Source organism: Camelina sativa, chromosome 15 (assembly GCF_030686135.1).
Source record: "Camelina sativa cultivar CO46 ecotype springtype chromosome 15, ASM3068613v1".
Taxonomy (NCBI): Eukaryota; Viridiplantae; Streptophyta; class Magnoliopsida; order Brassicales; family Brassicaceae; genus Camelina; species Camelina sativa.
Window position 1 is genome coordinate 10,221,367 of NC_141894.1, and position 25,322 is coordinate 10,246,688.

Genomic DNA, 25,322 nt, shown 5'->3' on the forward strand with positions numbered 1-25,322 from the left:
GGTTTAGTGGTTTACCACTGTTTACGGCCACGAAGGGAGATATCGAAAAATAGCATAGGCGGCAAATTTTCAAAATTAGAAAAGAAACAAAAAACACAGCTCATAAAAAGCGTTACGCTGCCGACAAAAATAAAAAATAAGCGTTAACGGTTTGAGATTGGAAATTCTGAAGACACGTGTCATCCATCAACACCAGCTCACCCATCTGACGCCCTTCGTGGTCACCTAAAAAGATGGGATCGTGTATAAATATCTACTGTACTATTTTTTATCAAAGGGAACGACACACATCTCAAAACCAGATCTAGATCTATTTTTTCTCTAAGGAAGGCGTCTTCGCAAACGCCTCGATTCTTTCTTCTTCTTCGTCGTCGTCTTCTTCTTCGATTTAGCGAAAATGAGGGAATGCATTTCGATCCACATTGGTCAAGCTGGTATCCAGGTCGGAAACGCCTGTTGGGAGCTTTACTGCCTTGAACATGGCATCCAGGTTCATCTCCCTTCCTAATCTCTCTCTTTGTTTACATGTATCTGTTTAGATCTGCCTCGTAAATCAAAATTGCTCTCTGGTTCCGTTAAATCTGAGATTTACATAATGTATATCGCTAGATCTTCGAATTATTTGACCGAATCCCTCAGATCTGTAGTTATGGGAACCAGATCTTGCATTCCCGAGATGTATGATGAATGAGAATCTGTTTGATTTTGTTTATGACATTTTAGATCTATCTCTATCGGTTGTTGTTTGACTTGGATCTTGCTTTGCCGTAATCATTTGATGAACATTTGCGTATTTTTTGTTGCGAGTATTTAGATCTGTCTATGTGAATCTGTTATGACGTGAAATGTTTTGTGAATCTGTAGCCGGATGGCCAAATGCCGAGTGACAAGACTGTTGGCGGAGGTGATGATGCTTTCAACACCTTCTTCAGCGAGACTGGTGCAGGAAAGCATGTTCCTCGTGCTATCTTCGTTGATCTTGAGCCCACTGTGATTGACGAGGTCAGAACTGGTACATACCGTCAGCTTTTCCACCCTGAGCAACTCATCAGCGGCAAAGAGGATGCGGCTAACAACTTCGCCCGTGGACATTACACCAGTAAATCCCTCTTCTCTTAATAAATATCCTCTGTTGATCTCATATTTTTGCATATCTAGTGTTATTGACTCTTATTGCTTTTAAATCTTTCTTGTGTCAGTTGGAAAGGAGATTGTTGATCTCTGTCTAGACCGTATCAGGAAGCTCGCTGACAACTGTACTGGTCTTCAAGGTTTCCTTGTTTTCAACGCTGTTGGTGGAGGAACTGGATCTGGTCTTGGATCTCTTCTCCTTGAGCGTCTCTCTGTAGACTATGGAAAGAAATCCAAACTAGGATTCACTGTGTACCCTTCACCTCAGGTTTCAACATCTGTTGTTGAGCCATACAACAGTGTTCTTTCCACCCACTCACTCTTGGAACACACTGATGTCTCTATCCTCCTCGACAATGAAGCTATATATGACATCTGCAGACGTTCCCTCGACATTGAGAGGCCTACTTACACTAACCTCAACCGTCTTGTCTCTCAGGTTTATATCCTACCTTCCCTTGGCATGCTCTCTACATTTGGTCTTTTTTGTGTTCTGCTCTTCTAATGCGCTTTACTGTTGCTCTTTTTGCTTTCAGGTCATATCTTCCTTGACCACTTCTCTGAGGTTTGATGGTGCTTTGAACGTTGACATCACTGAGTTCCAGACTAACTTGGTTCCATACCCAAGGATTCACTTCATGCTTTCCTCGTACGCTCCTGTCATCTCTGCAGAGAAAGCCTTCCATGAGCAACTCTCTGTTGCTGAGATTACCAACACTGCTTTTGAGCCTTCTTCTATGATGGCCAAATGTGACCCTCGTCATGGTAAGTACATGGCTTGCTGTCTGATGTACAGAGGTGATGTCGTCCCCAAGGACGTGAATGCTGCTGTTGGCACCATCAAGACCAAGCGTACCATCCAGTTTGTTGACTGGTGTCCAACTGGATTCAAGTGTGGTATCAACTACCAGCCACCTACTGTTGTTCCCGGTGGTGATCTGGCCAAGGTTCAGAGAGCTGTGTGCATGATCTCTAACTCGACCAGTGTTGCTGAAGTCTTCTCCCGCATTGACCACAAGTTTGACCTGATGTATGCTAAGCGGGCGTTTGTTCACTGGTACGTTGGTGAGGGTATGGAGGAAGGAGAGTTCTCTGAAGCTCGTGAGGATCTTGCTGCTTTGGAGAAAGACTATGAGGAGGTTGGTGCCGAGGGAGGTGATGATGAAGAGGATGATGAAGGTGAGGAGTACTGAGTGACATCTTCTTTGATATTGTTTGGGTTTGCTGTTGTGTGCTTTTGAAAGGCTTGAAACTCTTTTGTACCAAGTCTTACCTATCCGTCTGTTTTCTTTTGTCAAAACTTGGTGTTTGAACTTTGTGTGTGCTATATCAATCTATCGTTGCTCTCCTATTCTTCTTGCATTTGGTTAAGAGCTGTTTCGGAGAACATTCATTTGACACTAATAATGTTCTAGGCAACATCAGAACATCTGTGAACATTGCAGATAATATTAAGAAAATTATCAAGACGAGAAAAGGCAAGTAGTAATCGTAAAAGAATTTGATCATTTAGTTCTTCTTTTTGATGCATCTTGAAATTGGTTAGTGATCCGGTATGTCTTCATCCTCAATCCTCAAGTAGATCATTTTGAATGTTAGATTCATTCCAAATATAATACAAATATAATATTTGAATGTTAAATTCATTCCCAATGTTTGAATTGGTTGTCAACTTCTTATAACTACACCTATCATTATAGCATTAGCTGAGTTCTCAAAGTGATCTACTGTTTTTTTTTTTTTTTTTTGGCTCAACATCTACTTTTCATTCACCCATTAAAATTACAAATCAGAGTTCACAACATTTTTCACCCAATCTGCATAAGAGAATACAACTTGGGAACATAATTCGTAAACGAAGAAGCCTCCCCTGCTATTCTATCTGCCACTCTGTTCTCTTCCCGGTGCACAAACTCAAACATAGTGTCCTCAAATTTATGGCTTAGAAGCTGAATATCTTGGATAACAGGAGCTACCGAAGGCATAGTTTGATTTCCTTTCACTAACGACATTAGTTGGTGGGAATCAGACTCAAAGATTATTTTCTCTTATAATTGAATTTAGACAGCTCCACCATAGCCCATCTTAATGCCTCTATTTCTGTTTCAAGGATACTCTTCCCTCTTGGTATAGCTCGAGCTCCCATCCAAATTATCCTTCCCTCATGATCTCGAAGTGACCAACCAACACCACTATTCTCCCTTTCAGCATACATTTTAACCAAGGTTCAGGGGGTCGCTTCCATCTGATTAACTCTCTATTGGTACCTGCAGGAGGATTATTCACAGGAGCCCTCTCTCTTCTTGTCGCCCACTCTTCAGCATCCACTTTTGCTTTTTTTCACCACTTCCAGAGCTTCATACTCTTTCCCTTTGTACACTAATTCATTCCTATTCTTCCACAATCTCCAAAGAATCCAGGGGGTTAGACATTTTACCTCAGTTCCTTGGTCACCTCCCTCTTGGATGTTCATCGCGACATAGAGATTTTCATACACTGATCCTCCCCATACACCTTCCATAGGAGCCGCAACTAGAGAGATCGCCCATACCAATCTTGCAAAAGTGCATTGGAACAGCATATGATTCACCGTTTCTGGGGTAGATGGACAGCGGATACATGATCCATCTTTTGACAAGTGCCTATGCTCCATGTTTGCTGCCACTGAAATACTGTTACTCAAACATCTCCATAGGAAATGGTGTAGTTTTAGAGGAATGTCCAAGGACCAAATTTTCTGGTAAATGGGATCTAGGCTCGGTTGGGTTACCTCTACTCTTACATTCTTCTTCAGAAGCTCTTGTGTTAGGACCCAATAGCCCGACCTCACTGTATAGGTACCCGACTTGGCGTAGTCCCATGTGTACACATCGGAAGTAGCACCACCTCCTGGTTTCAGCTCCTCCACCAACCGTTTATCCTCCTCAGAAAGCATCACACGTAGCAGTTCCGTGTTCCATTCACGCCCGATTCCCTCCAAAAGATCCTTTCCACGTTGGATTCGAGAAATGGTATTTTGATAGAGTGGAGTGGCCTTGTTTACTGAGAACAATGGTCTTGCTGGTTTTGAACCGATCCACTGATCCTGCCAGATGTTAATCATCTCTCCATTCCCCATCACAGCTCTAGCTCCTTGTTTAATAAGCTCCTGAGCTTCAAGTATACTGCGCCATGCAAAGGACGGTCTGTAACCCAACTTAGCGTTAAGAGGATCTGATTTTCTAAAATATCTTCTCTTATAAATCCTTGCCATAAGTGAATCTTTCCTGTCCAGCATTCTCCACAATTGTTTACCCAGCAGAGCAACATTGAACTTCTCAATATCCTTAAATCCAAGTCCCCCTTCACTTTTTGGCTTGCTAAGTTTATCCCAGGATTTTCGGTGCATACCTCGACCATCCCTTTTGTTCTTCCACCAGAACTCAGCCATAACCGACTCCAGTTGCTGACAAACCATCTTAGGCAGCTTATAACAGGACATCGTGAAGGCAGGAAGGGCCATTGCCACCGCCTTTAACATCACTTCCTTCCCACCTTGAGACAGAAAATTTGACTGCCAACCTGAGACCTTCTGATTGAATCTTTCTCTGAGATAACTCAAAGTTTCTACTTTTGATCGCTAGAAGGCCTCAGGTAAACCAAGGTAGAAACCGTCCCGTCCCTCCTTGTCAATTCCTAGCTTTATCTTTATTTCGTTCCTCCTGTTCTCCGGAATCAACTTGCCAAAATGGATGCTGGACTTCTGATAGTTTACTCTCTGACCAGAGGCCAGGCTATATTCATCAATAATCCTTACTATCTGATCAAGTTCTTCATCCTTCTGACTGCAGTAGAACATGCTGTCATCGGCAAACAGAAGATGGGATACTGGTAAAGCCTTCCTTGCTACTTTCAAGCCCGTAATTTGCTTTTTCCTTTCTGCTACCTTCAGCATTTTCATCAACATCTCCGTGCAAATCACAAACAGATAGGGAGATAATGGGTCTCTTTGACGCAAACCCCTTGTTGGGACTATGTTACCAAAGGGGGTGCCACCTATAAGGACCTGATACCTCACTGTCGTCACACACTCCATGATCAGATTGATCCACGCCTCTTGAAACCCTAAAGCTCTCATTGCTTTGATCAGAAAACTCCATTCCACCCTGTCATAGGCTTTGGAGATATCGGTCCTTATTGCTAAGAACTCCTCCGAGCACTTGTTCCTTGAATTGAGAGCGTGGATCAGTTCATGTGCCACTAAGATATTGTCTGTAATTAGACGTCCTTCTACAAAAGCTGCCTGAGTCTCTGATATTATCTCTGGGAGAACCTTCTTCAGTCTGGCAGCTAAAACTTTTCCTATGATCTTGTATGCAACATTGCATAAACTGATTGGCCTGAACTCGGTGAGTCTATGAGCTAACAAGGTCTTCGGTATCAGGCATATGTTGGTGCTATTCAGTCCCTGTTCCATCTTTCCTGAACTGAAGAATTGTCGTACCATTTTAACAATATGCTCCTCCATTCTCTCCCAAAATTGCTGAAATAAATATCCTGTCATTCCATCAGGACCCGGACATTTCGAGGGATTTATTGCAAATACTGCTTTTTTAACCTCCTCCACCGATACCGGAGCCATCAGAGTCTCATTCATGTTTGATGTCACCTGAGGGATTAGATCATTCATTTCTTTCAAGTGATATCCAACATCCTCAGAAGTAAAAAGCTTCTTAAAGTAAGCCTCTGCCACCCTGCCTATACCTTCATCAGATTTCCATTCCCTACCTTCATCATCCACTAGCTTCTTAATTCTGTTCTGTGCTCTACGGTTCTTTGTTGAAGCATGGAAATATTTGGTGTTGCGATCACCATTATTAAGCCAAGTATTTCTGCTCTTCGATTTCCAAAATTCCTCTTCAAGATGATACTCTTTGTTTAGCTCTTGTTTTAATCGTTGAAGCTCAGCCCTATCTAAGGGAGCTTGTCTGGTGATTGCATCCATACTAGATTGTAGGTTTTGGATTCTTTCTCCTGAGCTAGGTTTCACACTTCTCTTCCACCTAGAGATTTCTCTCCTACATTCTGCTATCTTAGCCACCATCTCCTGATCCTAACCAGCCGGAGTAATTCTCCAGAATTGATCCAGGATTTTACTGAAACCCTCTCTTTGAACCCATCTTTTATCATATTTAAAACCTGCCCATTTCTTCCACTTCTCCCCCATCAGATTATTAAGCAATGGACTATGATCCGAACTGACCTTCTTTAAGTATACAGCCTGAGTTTGCGGAAACAGATCATTCCATCTTGATTCACGACTGTTCTGTCGAGCCTGCACTGAATCAATTCGTCATTCCTTGTCCCATACCAAGAGGATTGGTAACCATCATGTCTTGTTTCCCAAAGTCCACAAGCGTTCAGCATTTGTTTGAATTCTGTACATGTGGACTCCCTTCTTTGCGGTCCTCCAATCTTTTCCTTTGGATCTACCAATTCATTAAAATCTCCTGTCATCAGCCAAGGGGATTTAAAAAACACATATGTTTGGTTTGTTTAAAAAACACATATGTTTGGTTTGTTTCTTTTAGATTTAACAAGACTTGCTTATTCTAGTAGCATTGCTTGTCATGTGAGCCATCCCAACCATGTTAAAATAATCTTTTGGCTTGTGAAGAATCATGATAAAGGTTAGGCATCTTTCATCTAATCACCTCTTTAAGCGGTCCAGGCATCGACACCAAAGGTTTCGTTGATAGATGACACAATAAGACCAAAACTTTTAGCCCCAGATGCAAGATCGCGCGCCCGTACTAGAACAGTGGTGACGACCCGGATCTTATTGTTTTTGATCAGGTTGACCCTTTTAAATAGTCTTGGTAAATGAGATGTTTGTTACAAGATCTTACACTCCATAAATAGTTTTATGCCAAACTCATTTTTAAGAATGACATCCATTAATTGCTGTCACTTTTCAAGAACTGGCTTGTATTTTTATATACAGTGAAATTTTGGGAACTGGACTCTGGACGGAAAGATTGAAAAAAAATCACTCAAACTACAATTTAATTAGTTGCTCCAAATTTGGCTTGTATTTCTCATATTAATAATATTTGTATGGCAAGTTGTTTCAGGAGTGTTGTTCCACTTCAAACTACAATTTAGTTAGTTGTTCCACCAAAACATTTGATTATAAAACTAGCTTCTCGAATTATAGGTATGGTAAAGTGGATCAACTAAAGATGCAGTAAACTTGTAAAACCAATCGCAAGGCTGCTGTTTTGTAAGTTGTAACGTACGTATAGCATAACGTGAAATGTTAAAAATTGTATTGGTCATCAAAATAATTAGCCAATTCTTTTTCTTTTTGTGGACTAGATATGTTTTTATAGATGTCAGGTGATTCGTATTAGATGTTGATGAGAGTTTCTGATGGGGGAAAAATGTATTTACTCTTATCAATACAATAAAAACAAGATGTGTTTCTCTCCGGCGTTGACACCTCAGCTTCAACATTCAAGTTGGTGTTGACACATCATTTAAAATAATTAGCCACTCAAATTATAACAATTAATACAACTAAGCATTCTACTCCAATAAAAATCTATCTCTTTTACAAGTCATTTTACCTAGCCGTTATATCAAATTTTCTCAAATAGATGGTTGAAGTGAAGACGAATTCGATCGAAGGAAGCTCCCCGACATATTTAGAAATGTTTAATATAAAAAATCATTTAGGACGCGTTTTAGGCTGTGAAGGATCTTGAAAAGAGGGAGCTATAGCGAACCCATATGAAAGAAGGATGATTAGAGAAATACATTTCATTCTATCTACACTTCCTCTGCGGACATCATATTTGACAAGGTTAATATTTGATCCCACCATATTTGGTATTTCGAAGATTTGGTTGACGTCAATCAGTCGCATTTCTGATCTTAAGGAAAAAAAAAGTTATTTGCAAAGTGTCAAAAGCATTGAAATTAAACGAAAGCTTTGAAAATTTTCATAAAGATTCTTACTTTTAAAAAGCTTAGTCTGACGACATGATCTCTGGCAAGCTGATTAAGGTTTCTTAAGGTCATTAGTTTACACTTGCTTTTTCTCATTGCTAAATGATGTTGGAGCAAAAATGTTAAGGCTTTGATTTTAATTTCTCAACTGCTCAGATTATTGAATTAGGAGAAATAAGTGCCAAAAAAGTTTTATTGTCTAGCCATGAACAGAAACAGAGCATCACATCACTTTCTTTTTATTACCAGAAAAAAACTATGTTGATATGAACTTGGGGGATCAAATTTTTGTAGACCCTTCTGTTGATAAGAAAACTCATTTTACAGACCATTGAAAATTGCATAACCAATAAAAAAAAAGGAGAGTTGAAGAGTTGTTTTTGTGGTGCAGAGAATCTTATTTTCTTTAACGTTTCATGTTAATTAATGTCTCTTCAGCTTTGTTTTTTTTCTAGAGTCATCATGGGAAGTATGTGTTTTTTTTTTTATAAAACCTACCATAGATGTTGGATCGATAAGACTCCTATGAACTATCATACGATATGTTTTGGACATGCATGTCTGGTTTCTAGGGATACTTCTTATGAGAATTTTGATGTCTTACATTGTCTTTTATCTGCAGATTTTTGGATTACAACAACACATCCATTGTATATTGTGAGGTTGACTGCAACGACAAAAATTGAAGACTTTTATACTAAGAACCTTGTTGAGAGCAGCCAATTAACTTAATCTATATGCTATTTAACATAAATATAATAATATTAAAATAATACACAAAACTAGACTAGAGTAAAATTATGTCTATGTAATTTGACAAATAATACTTTTCTAACAATAAAAAAATAGTATATAACAATTATGTGATTACATTTTAAAAAACTACAAAAAAAAGTACACCATAGATTCAAACTATACTGATATATCTTCCACGCAAGAGGTAAAGAAAATAAAACAGAACATATATTAGGGTTAGTTAAACTATTTCTATTATTAAGTATTCTATAAATATAAACATTTATAAGCCATCTTAGATTTGACTTTGAGATTTCTCGATTTTTAGTTTCTTAGTGCATTTTCTATCCTATCATTGTATAAACCATAATTTTTACAATTAATCTAATTCTAAAAAACAAAATAATATTTTTAATAATCCAATATATTTAAAAATAGTTACAAAAAGAATCCCGCGGCGTAGCGCGGGTCTAACCTAGTTAAAATAAGTATACAAGATGGATATAATCAATTAACATAATTACAATTCTCTATGATTTGATGACATCTATAACAATTAAAATTTATCGTTAATGTTATGGATTTTTAGGTCCTTCAACAATATATATGTCAAATACTAAAAATTTTAAGGAAGTTTATATTTATTTGGAGATTTATTAGCCAACAAGATTAAATTTCTAACTGCCGAAATAAAAAAGATTAAATTTTAAACTGGGTAATATGTCAAATCTGTAGGGGGTTTAGGATTTAAAGATCTAGCAAATTTTAATGACGCCTTACTTGCAAAACAAGCTTGGCGCCTTATACAACATCCCAATACTTTATTTGCTAAGATCTTCAAAGCCAGATACTACAGAGATGATTTTCTTTTAGATGCAAAACAAAGAGCAAATCAATCTTATGGATGGGCATCAATCCTTGAAGGCCTCAAAATTATAAAGTTAGGATCCAGATACAATCTTGGCGATGGGAAGGATATTCGTGTAAATCAGGACAATTTTTTCCTGGACCATACACCGAAATCGATCCATAGTACGGATTAGAATGTTTGTTTACATGTCTCGGATCTTATTGTCAAACAGGGAGAACACAAGCATTGGGATACTGTGAAAATTAGGGAACTCATCTCAGAGGAAGATCAAAATAATCTCATCAATACGTATATTCCACAATCCCTCCAAAAAGACAAACTAATATGGAGTTACAACAAAAATGGTGAGTATACAGTTAGATCGGTATATTGGCTTTCCATGCATGATCCAAACAATCCCAATAATCTTCCGCCTATTCCTCATGGATCCCCTGAATTAAAAAGGAAAATATGGAAGCTAAATATTATTCCCAAGCTCAAACACTTTCTTTGGCGGATCCTATCTAAATCTTTACCTTCTCTTACCCGACTTGGCACTCGTGGAATGAATATAGACCCAATTTGTCCCAGATGTTTTCAAGATGATGAAACTATTGAAAACATTCTTTTCCAATGCCCTTATGCAGAATCAGTTTGGCAAATGTCAAATGTTCCTGTTTCAATTTTTTACACATCATATTTGAATGCTGAAAATTTTATTAAAGCTTTGATAGATTATCAACAGTCAAACACAACTACAAGTGATATGCAGCTTTTACCTTTCTGGTTATTATGGCACCTTTAGAAAAGTAGGAACTCTTTTGTGTTTGAGGGGATACAGGATACACCAAATACAACCCTTTTGCAAGCTCAATCCAACATCCGAGAATGGAAATCAATCCAGAACAGTAAAGATCATAGGAATCCCCATGGAGGAAGACAAACAAATCGAAACTGGACCAAACCTATGGCGCCTTACATTAAATGCAATTACGATGCTAGCTATAACTACACCACTAATCAGGTAAAAGGAGGATGGATTCTTAGAGATAAAGATGGTGTTTCCTTAGGTTGGGGGCATCGGTATTAGGCTATGCATCATCACCGTTACAAGCTGAAGCAAAGGCCCTATTATCGGCGATACAACAAATTTGGATTAGAGAACTAACTGAGGTTATATTTGAAGGAGACAATGAAACTCTTACTGCAATTCTTCTCAACAAACATATAGACATATCAGTGTATAACATTTCTCAAGACATTAAGGCATGGTCATCAAAATTCAAGCAAACTAAATTTGTTTTTGCTTCTCGTGATTGTAATAATAATACTGCTCATTGTTTAGCCAAATTTGGTTGTATGACAAATTCTTTTTACTCAGGGTGTTTTTCCGCTCCTGTCTGGCTTTCAAACCAATTGTATAACGATTATTTCCATTCACAAATAAATATCATTTTTGCTGAAAAAAAATATATGTCAATTAACTACACATTTCCTTCACATATTTCTTTATTTTCCTCTATTTTAAAAAATTAAATATTATATTAAATTTTGCATTATATTCTACTTTATATTTGATTTTTTATATGCTTTAGTTAGATTTTCAATAATTAATAGGGTAATAATAAACGTAAAAAATCCAAATAATCATTAAAGATAAATTAACTACAATTTTTTTTACCATGATATGTTTCTTCATTTTCTTTGGCTTTATATAGTAAGATATCTTTCTTTATTCATAATAAAATCTCCTATAGTTTTAGTTTCTAATATTTAATGTGAAATTCTACTTTCTTTTTCCTATGTATTCATTTTCAATTTCCTTTACCTCTTTAAGTATTGCTCTCGAGCTCCCATCGAATCTAACCATGGCAGATTGGTCGGTGCTTCCCAGAGACATACTAATACTAATTGTTGGTCGTCTAGAGACATCTTTCGAGATTGTCCTCTTCCGATCCGTCTGCAGCTCATGGCGGTCTGTTGTTCCTTCCCCGCGTGATTCCCGCTGCTTAGGCATCAAAACTCATATCCCCGTGTTTGTCCACCATCGTTACAGTTACAGGGGAAAATCTCGGTTCAATAATAGCGATGATAAGTGTTGCACACTAAAAAAAATCCCAGTTTATCTGGTGAGATTCAAAACTCCGTTTGGTGATGATTATTTATTGGCAGAGATGCGTGAAAGAAGAAACTCTGGGAAACCAATGTCGATGTCGTCGCCATTAGCAAGTCATGGTGGTCTCACGCCCAAAAGCACTATTTTGTTGTTCAACTCTCTTACCACTCAAATTGTCTCTTTGTCTCATTACTACTACCAGGTTATTAGTTTTGAGTCTCTAGCTATTACTACATACGGTGCATGCATGAGTTTTCTTTATTTATTTTATTTTGTACTGAAACTAATTTCTTAAACTTATTTTTGCCTTGGATTAAGCTTACAAACTTGGAGTTGATGGTAAACTTTTGTTTGCGTACCGGAATTGAATGGGCTAGAATTTCCGTAAAAGTTGAATATCTTGAACTGAATATTGAAGAAGATTGCAGAGATTTCAGATTGCTAGCTGATATACGAGGCGATATGATGATATATAGCAGCCTTGACATGAGATGGACGGAAATTTCGGTCTCTCCTGAGAAATGTCGAGATATAATTTCGTTCAAAGGCAAGTTTTATGTGGTTGATACAAGTGGATGGGGACATGTTTTTGTAATCGAACCCTCTTTGGAAGTTTCGGAGATCCCATCGGTCACACGGTCGATTTGCAAGTGTTCGAAAGAGAATCTCGTCAAGTCAGGAGAAGAGTTGTTGCTTGTGCAACGGTTCATACCAGGAGATTGTTATGAAAAAGATATGTATAATTGGTTCCCACTCACAGAGTCTCATCGTGAACATATGTATACATGGTTCAGAGTCTTTAGGCTGGATGACGAAGGAGGGAGGAGGAAGTGGGTTCAAGTTAATGACTTGAACGACCGAGTGATCTTTCTTGGAAAACGGATTAATCTTTGCTGCTCGGTACAATATATTCCGGGTGCAAAGGAGAATTGCATTGTGTTCATTGATTCGAGAAATGGTATTATTAGTAAGAGTGAATCAATCCTTTTGTTTGACTTAAGAACCAAAAGAACGAGCACTGCCTTTAGTGAATGTAGAGGCTACAAGGGCGCATTCGGTGCAAATCTTGAATCGCTGATATCTTGTGGAGTTTTGACTTTGCCAAATCCAGCAAACAGCGTCTATGACTTATTTAGTGAATCTATCTGGCTTACTAGAGAAAAATGATTAGAAAGTTGTAATCTTTATGATATCTTTCGAGTATCATGTTCAAATCATTTGGTTTGGACTCAGTTTGATGAATTTTGACTCTTTTGGTTCACTTAACTGTGTACGCATAAAATTCTGAATTCAGTTTAAACCATATTGAACCAAATGTTTTAATAAATAAATTGGTTTGGGAACATGTTCGATTGGATTTAAACAGTTTTAGTATATAGATTGGCTTTTGTTAATGTTGGCTTTTGTTAATGTTCATCATTTTTCCTTTCTTGTGGACTGGTTAAGGATGTTTTCACATCGCTTAAGCCAAAACCATAACCTAATGAAGACTTCGTGTAAAGTTAGATCCTTTTATATTTTGCTTTTAATAGTTTTGCAAACAAAAGATCCATACAGAAGTATGTATCTGAGAGTGAAATAGTTGTACACAAGAACGAAGAAGATGCTCTGGGGTATCGATGTACAGAGTGCATTTGAAGTGAGATATATCTCATTTGACCTAAAAGAACAGAGGTGACGAACACAACAAGAACCACTTATCACATGTTAGCTGACATTTGAAGGCATATCTGAGGACAAATTCAAATACATCTGTAAGTCAAAGTTTTGGAAAATAGAAAAGAAGAAAAGAAGAAAAACACAAGAAAAATATACTTTTTAGCTTGAGCAGCCTCTGATAGATCAAAAAACTCCATGGCGACCCTTCCTTCAACAGAGCTAAGAGCATATCCTGTAAATTTTCAATTTCAGAAATTCAATTTAATAATGTGGAATAAGAGGAACTGAGAGTAAGATATACAGTAAAACCTCTATAAATTAATAATGTTGGGACCAAGACATTTTATTAATTTATAGTGATATTAATTTATAGATATATTTTTAATAGTTTAATTTTATATGGTATTGAAATTGAATTTGTAATATTTATAAAATATTTTTAATAATAAATTACAAATACAATAGACAAAATCACTTATACACATGACATACATAAATTCAAATTTATGAATAATAATTTTAATTGTTGTATTTTAATAGTCAATCAAACTATCAAATGTAAATGATGGTTATCTAAAAATTGAAAGTTTTTTACAAAATGTAGCTATCTTTATGAAATGTTACAAAATATTTTATATCATTATAGTTTGAAAATAAAACATAACAATTATTTTATAGATATGAGCTGTAGGAGAAACATACATTATTATATCAGCATATATATATATATATATGTATGTAAATTTTCATGATTATTAATTTATAATATTATTGAGACCATATTTTACATTATGATTTCAGAAAAATTATTATCTTATTATTTTATTGAATTTTGTTATTTTTTACACTGGCCCGACTTGGACTAACAAAATTTATTAATTTATAGTGTTTATTAATTTATAGAATATTAATTTATAGAGGTTTTACTGTACTTTGGATATGGAAGAAAAAATTAGCGACTCCGGATCCTGCCATTAACCATAGAAACAATAAGTGAGCCATCTAACCTGTTCCATTAGGATAACAACGCACACATCTTGTCTGGTATTTAAGTGAAGACTCCCGTCTTTGCTCAGGCTGAGACATATTTCTAAGATCATAGATGTTTACATGCCGTCCTGCTGTTGCCACTACCAAACGATGTCCAACAAGAGACATAGAGTAAACACGCTCTGGTTGCAAGTAAGTTCCCACCTGCGTGCGTTCAGGCCCACTCGCACCTCTTGGATCCCAGCATTTAACTGTTTTATCCCAAGATCCAGTGATCACTTGCCCTGAAACATCACATAAAACATAATGATGTGTCACAGTAAGATATAACCAAAGAACTCAAAATAAAATATCTGAGTTCCGGATACAATTACATTAGTAAAGATTAGAAACAAAGTTCACTGTCTTGTAAACCTTTAAAGCACCAGAAATCGTCAGTGTTATTGTTTGTGCAACTAGCATTAAAAAAACATGATTACCACTCTACAACTCTACCTGCAGCATAAGAATACTCAACGCAGCGCACTGGTTTGTCGTGTGTCCCCAAAATGTCCTCTTTGCCAACATTAAAAACAATCCTGCAGTATAACCAGGGAAAACCCCTTAAATCAATAAAACTTACAACAGATTCTGAGTGGAAACATTGTTAATTTCTTATGCCAACAGCCTCTTGAAAAACATTGAGATTAGCTTTCAAAAATTATACACATTTCATTCAGTACTTGAAAATAAAAAAGCTTCAGACTAAGAATACGAAATTTCACTCGCTTCAAACTGGGTAAACGGGGATAAAATTTTTATCTAGGACATGTTCTTCAAGTGTTTCTGTAACTCCAAATCCGACATGATTGGGTCAATGAATCTCTACTTGATGACGATTATGACAATGTAAGAATGTTGCTTTTGTTGCTTATGTTGCTTCTTTTCTGTAGGATATTTTTGAGCTTGAAAAAAGCATCGGAGTTGGAGTAGGCAAGAAAAAGACACATCTGGATATCTATTTAGAAGAGCCAAGATTGGAGAGAAAATCTTTTCCAAAATTGGATGTTTTGTCCTTTTGGAAGGACAACCAGCATCAACTTGGGGAATTAGCCTCTATGGCTTGTGAAATACTAAGCATTCCCATCACCACGGTAGCATCTGAATCAGTCTTTAGTATTGGATCTCGGGTCATAACTCCTTACAGAAACCGTTTGCTTCCAAAGAACGTTCAAGCTTTGCTCTGTACCCGTAACTGGTTACATGGTTTTGCAGATTATGAAGGTAACTAAACTCTTAACTTTTACATAAAACTATTTTCCTTAATAAGTGACTTTTTAATTAATTCACATCTTTAATAGGTAACATAGAGAACAACGATGACATTGGCACAACAGCGAGTACTTCAGAAGAATGTTCAAGATTAGGAGATTCTATCATGCATTGAATATATGTTGCTTCTGTTGTTTATGGTTCTCTGTTACCTCATGATCAGAAAGGAGATTTATCTATGTAGTAGTACTTTTATTATTTTTGCATTTTGAAATTGGAAATTATGAGATTATCATGTTAAGTTTGTTTAGTGAACTTGTGTCTAAACGGGTCTAAACGGGCCAAATAAATGGGCAGGGTCTAAACGGGTACAAGGTCTAAAATGGTAGGGTATAAACGGGTCCAAAACGGGCATGACTTAAATGGACAGGGTCTAAATGGGTAGGGTAGTCCCATTTTAACATCACTAGAACATCACTAGATGCAGTACACCTCCAGTCTACCAACAAAACATCAGGTAAAATATTTTCTTGAATTGTAATAAAATCCTTGTCTATTTCACTATGTCAATTGTCAAATAGCATTGAAAATGTAATTAACATATATATAATTGTAGGGTCACTATATTGTATCACTACAATTCTTTTTGTAGAACATGAATATTTACAATCTCCCATTCTTAATGTTATGACTATGGAATTGATGATCAAAATATACATGTAAACCATATCACTAACTTTGGCAAAATAAATAAATAAAAATTTAGAGAAAATTTAGAAATTCTATCTACACCACCAACATCTTCTGAACCCTATCATCCAATTAATGTATAAGAGGATCCAATGCTCAATAGTTGATGGGCTTTTATTATAAGGTTATCTTCCTATGAATATACAACATATTTAGCGGGCTTTGATTATATAATGTAGTAATAGGCTAAAGCTCATAACTAGGTAAATCATTATAAATAATTACAAATATTATACACTTTTTTTTCAACCAAACATTAATTAAATTAAAAGATAGCTCCAAGATTGGTTGCCCAAACCGGAGGAAAAGAGTTTACAAAAGAATTTTCAGTAAATAAAGATCTTGAAGAACGGGGTAGACAATATGCCCTTGCGTTGAGCTCTTGAGTGATCCTGGTCAGGGAGAAGGAGGGAAAGCGTGATATGAGCAAAAATAACTCCTCCAACAGATTCGAAAAAGCTGGCCAATCATCAGGCGTCTGCACCATCGCCACCAATTCTGCATAATCTGTCTCGAAGCTCTGGCAGACAACTCCAGCCGCCAATAGTGACTCCATAGCCCAGATCAAGGCTTGTAACTCTGCATGTAAGGATGTAGGACCGCGCCTCTGACTCCGTGCTCCCAGAAGAAGTGTCGAATCTTCATCACTAGAATACCACCACCCCAGACCCTGCAGAGGGTCTGAACCTTTCCATGAACCATCAATCTGACATCGAGGAAACGCCCCCCTGTCCTCCAACAGAGGCGTAGTATGCAAATAACTGTCCGAGTAAGCTTTGGCCTCTTCCCACAGTACTTTATCATTATTCGCCTGAAGTAAAATCTCCATCGGCTCGGCCTCTAACCCCTGAAAAACTTTTTTATTCCTGTCTTTCCATAGTGACCAAAGTATCCAGGGAAGACAAAGACCTACATCAGGATCCCCCGACTGAGAAGCTGTCCGCCAGAAAATAAAATCTAAATTTGCATAGATTGAAGCATATGGTAAACCATCTAGAACTAACAAAACCGGTGACAACCCCCAAACATCGCGCGAGCGAGGGCACTCAAAAAGAGCATGATTAATAGTCTCTGGTGCAGACTCACACCGTTTGCATAGAGTATCACACCGGACACCCCTATACGCAAGCCATTCTAACACTGGGAGAGTGCCCGAAGCAATCTGCCAGAAAAAAATGTTGGACCTTCGGAGTAACATCATGTTTCCACGACTGGGCCCTAAGGGCCATACAAGTCAGCCCGTATTCGACTTCCGTCATTAATTCTCTGGCTAGCCGATATCCTGATTTAACCGTATACTTCCTTGACTTGGTAAAGTGCCATACTAATCGATCCGGTTGCTGGACTTTACTGACCGCCATACTCCGAATAATCAGTATATCCTCCGGATCCAGAAACTCCTCCAGAGTAGGCAAATGCCAATCCTTCGTAACATGATTAATTAAGTGGTTCACCATCAAACTCGGTAACCAGAGTCTTCCCCGACCATTTGCTGGACGTGGTCGGATATCCGGTATCCATGGGTCTCGCCAAACCAAAATAGAACAACCCGAGCCTACCGTCCACCGCGCTTCATGTTCCACCAATTCCTTAGTTGAAAAAAATACTCCTCCAAGCAAAGGAGGGGTCATATGGTTTTTTGGCCATAAGAGGGTGTTTATTTCTAAAATATCGGCGTTTCAACACCCGAGCCATTAAGGATAGTTTAAAGGGTCTGAGATTGTTGAAATAGAAAAAGCAAATACATTGAAGGAGATGAAACACTAGAGAAGGAGAAGAAGGAGAAGAAGGAGAAGAAGGAGAAGAAGGAGAAGGAGATGAAGAAGACGTACCGGCGGATTCAAGTCAGAGGTTTGTGAGCGACGAAGGTCAGACGAAGGGATGACAATTCTTGAAGAGAAAGAGATATGAGTGATGGCGCTTTTTTTCTAAGTGTTAAAGTTGAAGGATTTAAGGGTTTTCTTGGTTTATTAACTGTTTTTTTGTCAAACAAATAACTTTTAATAAGTTAACTAAAACAAAATAATTTGGTGTTAAACTTTTCAGCTAACCCAGAAAATCCAAATATTTCGGGGCCAAACAATTCAGCTATCCCGCGAAAACCAAAATATTTGGTTACTTTTTATTTTAGTAAAATAGATTTATAAAAGAATTTTGGAGAGAAAAAAACATTTTTTATAATTGGTAATTTAATTTTAAATTAGTAACTTACAAAAGACACAATTTATACAAATAGTCACGTATATATTGTGACCATAACGTAGCAAAAGAAGTCGCGTAAAAAACGAGACCATTTTGTGGCTAATTAGGTCACGATTAGATCACGAAAGTGTCACATAATTTATTATTTTTAATTTCGTGGCATTTTGTGAATTTTCGTGTTTAATTAGAAAAGTGCCACGTACTGTCGTGACTCTTTCATGTCTATACGAGAAATTTCTACTAGTGAGCATCATTAAATTGTTCCAGGGCTCTGAAACCTAGACCCCCTTCACACTTATTCTTACATAATTTATCCGAAGCCACCCAATGTAGACCATGAGCCCTATCATTGGATTTCCACCAAAAAGTGGAAATAGCACTCATTAATTTAGATGTCAACTCTTGCGGCAATTTATAGCAGGACATCACATGAGTAGGAAGTGTCAACGCCACTGATTTAATCATAAACGAAGGTTCAAGAATCGGTTGGATGACCGAGTCAATGGTTGGAATGCAAAGCTTTTATCGAAAGGTGGTAAGGAGATTATGATTATACACTTTTTATAAAATACTTCAAAATAAAAAACAAAGTGATTCCCTCCCTTCATATTTTTTTTTTAATAACTCAGGGTAAATCCCCAGGCCTATGGAGGGGCCCGAGACTAATTCCTGGGGGAGGTGCAGCCCACGGATAGACCCTCTCTCCGAGTATTCAAATGGGCCGTAAGCAAGGGCCCATATCCATGTGGCCACATAGTAAATGAGTAGCAATTCCGCATCTGGGGAGAATTGATCCCTGGCCTGGACCAACAGGGCAGCTCTTCCAACCAGATGGGAACCACTAGCCCATGTGGTTAAAAAATTATTAATTAAGAACTTCTAATCATGTAATTGCTGATTAGAATGTAGAAATGTTACAATTTTAGAACTTCTAATCATGAAAATATTATACTATATGGTTTCAAACCGGAATTTGTATTTCCAGATTTTTAGTAGTTCAACTATAGTATTAATCATGCTACTATCTAAGAATTATTCTGATTAAAAAAAAAATAGTGCATGAGTAATTTAGTAAACTAAAAAATATGTAGCTACGTAATTTAAAATTAAAATTATATAGTAATGTTTTTCTGTTTTCTAACAAAACCACTGATTTTCGTTGTCAACAATTATAACTTGTAACATTCTTCATCCTAGATCAAACCTTTAACACCGTTAAAAAAAAATATTGTTCTTATAGTATATTATTACAATCTGCTTTTAACGTAATAAAATGTAGAAACCGATTTTCGAAAGTTAAAATAGTTTTAAAATAATTTTGTATGACAACGTAGAGTTGCATGATTGCATCTTAGCTTGCATGCAAAGCCTATCACATACAGTACGTATACTAAAAAAAGAGTTTAAAACTAAAAAAGTCAATACTAAAGAAATGTATGGAAACAAGAAGACTTTTAATCGTTTCTTATGATACTTGTAGTATGGTCTGTATACTGTATATTAGTATTTGCTTAGGAAGTAGATGATCTAACAACTTGTGTCATTTGGAGTAGTTAGATTATAAAATAATATCAGAAGTATGTGGACATACAGCTGCGGCTCGACAGTGTCCTCACGATCCTCTCTGTAAGACAGATTGGTCATCTTAATCACTTGACTTCATTGTATCATCGAAACAGTTAATTACAACGCTGCCATGAATTATAAAATATACATTCAAAATTAAATAACGAAACCATAGTATCATACATACGTGTGGGAACAGAGCAAAACGACAGAAGTTATTGAAGCAAAAACGACAACAGGAGGAAATAAAATTAAAGAAAGAAGAAAGAAGGAATGAATATTATAAGGAAGTGAAGATGATGCCAACTAAATAGTTACGTGCTCCACTTCGAAGCCAGCTCATATCTCATCTCATCTTGAAGTGATGAACAGACAGAGAGAGCAGAGGAGACAGATAAAGATTGCGTGAGGGATGGTCCATTGTATGCCTAAAACTAATCTGGACCCTCCCTCCCGTATTATTTATCCAATGGGCAGCGATTAAGCTCTTGCGTCCACGTTGTTACTTTTTAATTTAATTATTAATTATTTAGTTCTCCATACGTACCCTCTTCAAAATCATATAGTATCAAATCAACTGAATCATATATTATCCTTGTCCCATATCTACCCGACTTCAAAACTTCGGACCCAAAAAAAAAAAACTAATCTACCGACTACATATGTATTATTTGTATGAATAAGAAAACGTCCTGGTTCAGTTTTTCATTTTTTTTTCTCTCGTTAATATTGGATTTTTATCTTCTTTCTTTTCTTTGGCAGCAAATTTTGATATTTCCTTACTTCACATTTAACAGTTTTTATGTATTTTATTTTTTATTAATGAAAATATAATTCTTTTTTGATGTTTGCAAAACGAAGAAGAAAAAAACGCAAGTTTACGAAACCATCTTTTTTGTTTATATAAATGCAAACCGTTATATTTCTCTCATTTATTAAAAATATTTCTCTCATTTACTTTCATTCTTATATTTTTTTTTAATAACTACTACTAGTATAAAGTTTTAAGTCTGACAAATCCATCAAACAAGTAAATGAAATAATAATGTGCAGACCCGTACTAATTCTCATGTGTTGATCAGTTACGTTGAGTGACATAAATTCATTCTAGGCAAAGAGAATCTTCTAAGAAAAGTAAAAATTTACCAAATTACACTATCAGTCCTCAATGCACTGATTATCAGATAATAGAAGAAAAAAAAAAAAAAAAAAGTAAATGGAAGTACATGTTTACTTCTTCTGTTTTATAATAAGTGTCATTTTGACATTTTGCACACAAATTAATTAAGAAAACATACTAAAATATTTCTTATACCCTTAAAATTGAAATTGACTCTTGATATTCTTCAATATATATGAGGTTAAAGTTGAAAATTTATACTTAATTTTACATTGAAAATCTAAAATAATACTTATTTTGAAACAAAAAAATCAGGTTAGAATGATACTCTTTGTGAAACAGAGTCACTATTTACTTTTCTCGATTAACAGAAAAATCCAACTCACGTTTTGAGAAAATCCAAAAATATATTCAGATTAGGTAACAGTATCTCGAAAACGTTAGAAAAGTAAAAAAATAAAAATAAATCTTGAATATGATAGGCGAGAGAGGAGGCTTAGGGCAAGTCCAATGGTGGACTTTAAATTTGAGACTCTTATGTACTGTTTATGATTTTTTAACAATATATATTGTACTGTTTACAAAATAAGAATAAGAGTTACCTCTCTTAAGTATACTAAATAAGAGTTGCCTCTTATTTTTTTATTTAATTTTGATTTATTTCTGATCTTATTTATCATAAGAGTCCTCCCTAAATCCTCTTAAATCCCTCCAATGGAGATGCCCTTACAGTAACTAATAAGAAGCTCACTGTTTCGCTTTGACCCCACAGAATCTCTATTTTTATTTTAGTTTTATGTAAAAAAAAAAAAAAAGCCAGATATCTTTCTTTATACTAATAATTTAAAGATAGTAATTAAATTAATTAAATAATAAAAATACATTCCCCAGCTATTTTCCAGGCTGTGTTCTGTCTCTCTCACTTGTTTCCATTTTTATACCTTCTTCTCTTCTTCTCCCTCTTCACTACATATCTCTCTTCCTTCCACAACCTCTCTCAAAGCCAGTGGTTTGATTTGCGTAGCCTTGTTTAAAAATCTGTTTGATCTTTAAAAAAAAACTCTAATGGACCCGTGCTCTTTCGTACGGATCATAGTCGGAAACTTGGCCGTTAGGTTTCCGTCATCGTCATCTTCGGCGTCGTCAGGACCGTCAGTTTCTGGAATCAATCCAACGTCTCCCAACTGTTACTGCAAAATCAGATTCAAGAATTTCCCACGGGAGATTGTTTCTACCCCCGTTACGTTCCGAACTGAATCTTCTGATTCCGAGACGACTCGTTCCTCCTCTTCTTCAACCGTCGCCGCTTGTTTCAGTCTAAGCAAATCTCAGATCGAAGCTTCTTTGAAGAAACCTAAGTGGAGCGTTCTCTCCGTCGAAGCTTATTCCCGCGGATACACCGACGGTCACGACGACGGTATTACCACCGGCGCGTCTTGTGGACTCGCTACGGCTGGGGAGAAGTTGCTCGGTAGATTCGAAGTCTCGCTTGATTTGAAATTAGCCGAGACGAAGACTTGTTTGGCTCACAACGGTTGGGTTCCTTTGGGTTCTAAGAAAGGAGGAAGTAAATCTAATAAAAGTAAAACCGGATCCGATCCGGAGCTCCACGTTACCGTTCGGGTCGAACCTGACCCGAGATTCGTCTTCCAGTTCGACGGTGAGCCTGAGTGTAGTCCTCAGGTTTTTCAAGTTCAAGGAAACACTAAACAAGCTGTCTTCACTTGCAAGTTCGGCTCTAGAAACTCAAACTCCGGTGATCGGAATCTTCTTCACAGGTCAGTTAATAAAAATTTAGAACATTGCCTTAATCAAAAAGATTCTTTACTTGTTAATCAAACTTTAGAATATAATAAATCTCATACTTAGCTTTTTAAGATTTGTTATATGAATCCTATATTGATTTTTTTAAAATAATTTTTTCAGTTCTTCAATGATTTCTGAGTTAATCTCAACGAGAAGTCTTATATCGTCGATGAAATCGGAAAAGGAGCAACCGTCGAAAGAGAGAAAAGGATGGTCCGTAACGGTTCATGATTTATCTGGTTCACCCGTGGCTATGGCTTCGATGGTCACACCTTTTGTACCATCTCCTGGTTCGAATCGTGTGACTCGATCGAGTCCCGGCGCGTGGCTCATTCTTAGACCAGACGGTTGTACGTGGAAGCCGTGGGGAAGGTTAGAGGCATGGCGTGAAGCTGGTTACTCTGATACACTAGGTTACCGTTTTGACCTTTTCCAAGACGGTATCGCTACCGCTGTCTCGGCATCTTCGTCTATCAGTTTGAAAAATGGCGGGAGTTTTGTAATAGATGTCACCGGCGGGACAACGACTACGGCGTCTACGCCGACGACGAGTCCTCAAGGAAGCTGGGATCTTGGATCTGGTTCGAGCTCCGGTTCGAGACCCGCGTCGAGACCGGGATCAGGATCCGGGTCGGATTTCGGGTATTTACTGCCGCAGCACCCTTCGTCTGCGGCGGCGCATAACAGAGGGTTCGTGATGTCGGCTACGGTTGAAGGAGTTGGGAAACGGAGTAAACCGGAGGTAGAGGTCGGTGTGACGCACGTGACATGTACGGAGGATGCAGCAGCGCACGTGGCATTAGCTGCGGCGGTGGATCTGAGTTTGGATGCTTGCAGGCTTTTCTCACACAAGCTAAGGAAAGAGCTGAGACAGCAATGCCAGCTTGGTGTCGTTTGACGTGTTTCGCTTTGTCGTTTTTACCAATTCATGAGTTGTCTTGCACTCACAATTTTAAAATGTTTTTTTTTTTTTTTGGAATTTTGAATTTTTCTTTTAAGGTAGCGTTAGGAAAAATTAGCCAGCCAATTTTTTTCGAGAGGTGGTGGATGTCATCATTATTAAAAATTGTTTATATCTTATTTCTCCTGTACAGCTAAGAATTGACAGTAACAACAACTCATTATCTCATTTTATTATGCATCATATTAACAAAGCCACACGAAATTATAAAATCGTAATTAGTATGGTGTTTCTCCGTTGTAATTACCGGGAGGATCGTAGTTACATGTAATAAAAGTACCACCACCGTTGCACACAACTTTAGCGCATCCCAATCGAACAGTGTTTCTCCAAACCACTTGTGTGTAATGTAAGCACGTGCCACCGTATGGAACGTTGCACGTGTTGCTACTGTAGTCGTAATACTGTTTCTCGTTGATCCACATCCCCGCAGCATCCTCAGCCGACATATCTCCACTACTCATCGCTATGTTCTCTCCAAATGGTCCATTCGAATGGAGTAATGCACAGTCACTGATCCTCTGGTTTGCATTGCTGGCGGCGTAAGCAGCGACCTCATCGTCCCAAACCAATGGGTCAAGCCCAACTTCTTTCCGGGCTTCGTTTTGGGGCTCTAAGAATTCTTGTTTCAAATCTTGGGTTAAAGAGCCATAGAGAAGAGAAATTGCAAAGAGAAACAAAATGTTGGTTTTGAGCAGAGACATTGTATTGTAGTACCACGTTCACGAAGCTTACGAGTTAATTTATTTTATATTTCAAAATTTGGAATAATTAACAACTTATGGACTGTAAGTTGTAACAGTAAACAAATTATGTTATTTCTTTACCTAAAAATAAAAAAGAGGACCATATTGTACATACCCTCCATATTAAGAAGACAAACCTAGTCAAAGTTCATTCTAATTCTTTGTATACATTGGATTTTTTGCTATTTTTGGAGGTTTTGAATATATTCATACACACGTCTCTCTATTGATACCGATTTAAAAGCTCAAGTCGTCTATTCTTTCTTTAATTTGGAAAAAGAAGACTAGAATCTAATCGTCCGATACAAAACCAGTATTAATTTTATTAAAAGGGAAATGTACGTAGAAAATAAAATTATTTGTAATATAATATCCAACGCATATGATTCAGCCATTCAGGTAACGAAAGGAAATGATTCATCACTTTTGACTTTTGATAGAGCCAAGTA

At 37.0% G+C, this 25,322-nt stretch overlaps 4 protein-coding genes across 4 annotated transcripts; 3 read left to right on the forward strand and 1 right to left on the reverse strand.

Moving 5' to 3' along the window:
* Positions 1-51: 51 nt before the first annotated feature.
* Positions 52-2,482, forward strand: LOC104746364 (tubulin alpha-2 chain-like). Its single transcript, XM_010467824.3, has 4 exons — positions 52-490; positions 865-1,099; positions 1,200-1,570; positions 1,668-2,482. The coding sequence occupies exons 1-4, from the start codon at positions 398-400 to the stop codon at positions 2,322-2,324; spliced, it is 1,356 nt and encodes a 451-aa protein (XP_010466126.1). The 5' UTR covers positions 52-397; the 3' UTR covers positions 2,325-2,482.
* Positions 2,483-11,491: 9,009 nt separating this feature from the next.
* On the forward strand, positions 11,492-13,185 carry LOC104746365 (putative F-box protein At2g16290). The gene is made up of 2 exons (XM_010467826.3): positions 11,492-12,024; positions 12,141-13,185. The coding sequence occupies exons 1-2, from the start codon at positions 11,509-11,511 to the stop codon at positions 12,987-12,989; spliced, it is 1,365 nt and encodes a 454-aa protein (XP_010466128.3). The 5' UTR covers positions 11,492-11,508; the 3' UTR covers positions 12,990-13,185.
* A 9,038-nt stretch (positions 13,186-22,223) lies between these two features.
* On the forward strand, positions 22,224-24,295 carry LOC104746366 (uncharacterized). Its single transcript, XM_010467827.3, has 2 exons — positions 22,224-23,138; positions 23,287-24,295. Exons 1-2 carry the CDS (start codon positions 22,426-22,428, stop codon positions 24,062-24,064), a joined length of 1,491 nt encoding a protein of 496 aa, XP_010466129.1. The 5' UTR covers positions 22,224-22,425; the 3' UTR covers positions 24,065-24,295.
* Position 24,296: 1 nt separating this feature from the next.
* On the reverse strand, positions 24,297-24,831 carry LOC104748338 (pathogenesis-related protein 1A-like). Its single transcript, XM_010469999.3, has one exon. The coding sequence runs from the start codon at positions 24,829-24,831 to the stop codon at positions 24,346-24,348; it is 486 nt and encodes a 161-aa protein (XP_010468301.2). The 3' UTR covers positions 24,297-24,345.
* Positions 24,832-25,322: the final 491 nt, after the last annotated feature.